This window comes from Plasmodium reichenowi, chromosome 12 (genome assembly GCF_001601855.1).
Source record: "Plasmodium reichenowi strain SY57 chromosome 12, whole genome shotgun sequence".
Classification (NCBI taxonomy): Eukaryota; Apicomplexa; class Aconoidasida; order Haemosporida; family Plasmodiidae; genus Plasmodium; species Plasmodium reichenowi.
Window position 1 is genome coordinate 1,622,257 of NC_033657.1, and position 2,825 is coordinate 1,625,081.

The 2,825-nt window shown below is 17.0% G+C and overlaps 1 protein-coding gene across 1 annotated transcript; it reads left to right on the top strand.

Moving 5' to 3' along the window:
• Window positions 1-1,750: 1,750 nt before the first annotated feature.
• On the top strand, window positions 1,751-2,659 carry PRSY57_1242400 (syntaxin, Qa-SNARE family; the record flags this gene model as incomplete). Its single annotated transcript, XM_020115099.1, has 1 exon — window positions 1,751-2,659. One exon carries the CDS (start codon window positions 1,751-1,753, stop codon window positions 2,657-2,659), a length of 909 nt encoding a protein of 302 aa, XP_019970252.1.
• Window positions 2,660-2,825: the final 166 nt, after the last annotated feature.

Genomic DNA, 2,825 nt, shown 5'->3' on the forward strand with positions numbered 1-2,825 from the left:
TTTACCTATTAATACATATTTATATTTTATATAAAAATTTATATATAAAATTATATATTTTACTTTTCCATTTTTTTTTTTCTTTTTTTTTTTTTTTTTTTATTTACTATTCTTTAGATTATTAGCATTCTAAATTTTTTAATATTTAAATATTATAATATTTTAAAATTTCTTTATACATTCAAAATATTTCATATATATGTGTTATAAGAATAAGTATACTTATACATATATATTTGGATTGAAAAATTAATACATATAACACATTACATGTATTTAATTGTAAAAAATGTTGTCGTATGGTTAAATAAAAAAATATAATAATAACAAAGTGCTATCCCTTATTTATTTATTTATTTATTTATTTTTATTATTTTTTTTTATTTACTTTTTTTCTTTTCATCCTTTTGGAAATAAATTGCATCCTTTACGAAAACAAAACAATATGAATAATAAATTAAAAAAATTTCCTTCGTTTTTTTAAATAAAAAAATAAATATATATATATTGAAAATTAAAAATTAAAAAGAAAAAAAACATAAAAAGACAATAATATATATATATATATATATATATATAATGTAATTTTTAATATTTATAGGAATGTAATTATCTTCCTAATACATTCACTTTATTTTAATTATTTTTTCTTGTATGTAGTGTGTAAAAAAAAAAAAAAAACTAAAATAATTAAAATAAATTAATATCTCTATAGAATCAAATATGATGGAAATTACTTATGAATGTGAATATTCCATAAGAATATATAAAAAAGGTTACATTTGAATATGTATACATGAAAAAATCATACTATATATATAATACATTTATTTGTGTGTTAAAAAAGGTAATAATGTGTTCCTTTAAGTTGAATATTTCATATGTCAAAAATTACAATATTAAAATACATCCTCAATACTTCTAATTTTTAATAAATAGTAAAATGGTGTATTATTAAAATTATAATATTTAATTGTACTTGTATTTATTCCAAAGTTCAATTATTTCATCCTTTGGATTAAAAATATATATATGTCCATTTTTTTTTTTTTTCTCTCAAATCATTTTATAATACAAAAATTTATTTTTATCAATGATTATCCTGATGAAATATATATATATATATATATATATTATGTATATATGTATGGATTTATTTATTTTATTTTATTTCTTTATGATGGTTGTTTAAATTAATATTCAAAACAGGGTAAAATATATTTTCATACAAAATGTGCTCAATTGTAAAAGAAAAAAATATCATACATTAATAAAATATATTTGAACATAATTATTTTTTTTAAGATGAAAATGTGCATCCTTCATATGTTTACTGTACGAGAAAAAAAAAAAATAAAAAAAATAACAAATAAATACGGAAAATAAATATACGTATATTTTATATATCAATATTGTTATGATAATTATGTGAGAAATATATGCATTAAAAAAAAAAAAAATAATAAATAAATAAATAAAAATTAAAATAAAATAAAATAAAATTTTATATATATTTAATTCATATATATGATTTATATCTTTTACAAAATATAAAATAAATGATGAAACATAGTCGAATACACGTAATATATTCAAAAAAATAGGTGTAAAAATTGTAATAATACATATATTATAATAATAAAACAAATAAATTTACAGTGAAAGTACTATTATATTATTAATACATATATATATATATATATATATATATATATATATATATATTATAAAGAATAAGGATAAAGTAAGAATGGAAGTTATATATAGAAATATTACAAATACATATTTCGATTATAGGAGAGAAATAAAAAAGAAAAAAAACAGATTTAAATTAAGAGCATATGAAAAATTAGATGAAGATGAAGATACAGGAAAAGAAAATTTATTAAATGAAAATGAAGATTTGGAAATGCAAGAACAAAGCATGTTACCTCCTTATTGGATAGAAAAAATTGAAGAATGTTCAGAAGATATAAATAATATGAAAACAAAATTAATACAACTTCAAAAATTACAAAAAAATAAACTTTTAAATGCTTTAAATAATGATGAAACACTTACAGAAAATATAACACAACTATCCTCAAACATAACATTTTTAATAAAAAATTGTGAACAAAAAATTCAAAGTATCTCCTCAAAAGATTATGATAAAGATAAAAATAATATAATTGAAAAACTTAAGAATAATGCTAAAAGTAGCTTACTTTCTCAGCTACAATCATTATCACAAACATTTCATAAAAATCAAAAAAGTTATATAAAAGAATTTAAAAAAATGTCTAATGCATATGATGACCTTCAACAATATCAAAACTTCAATGATCAAAATGAATTACTTTATCAACAAGAAGAACAACAACACTCATCAGTTAATATAAACAAAAGGAATAGTGACCTGAAAAAAATTGCTGATACTGTAGTAGATCTTCACACAATATTTAAAGAATTATCAGTTATGTTAGTTGATCAAGGATCCTTATTAGATCAAATCGATTATAATATGGAAGCATCCTTGGACAAAAGTGAAAAAGGAATAAACAAATTGAAAATTATAGAAAAAAGAGAAAATGATAAAATAGCAAAAAAATGTGTTTCATACCTTACGACATTAATTTTTGTTTTATTATTTTTAATTATAATCAAACATTTGTATTGATTTGTTTTACACACATATATATATATATATATATATGGATAAACTTTTATGATATTGTTAATTCACAAAAATGGCTAGTTTATATGTATATATAAAAAAAAAAAAAAAAAAAAAAATTAACACCTAGCTTTTATATATATGCTAAGAAAGCTAGTTTATATTTTAA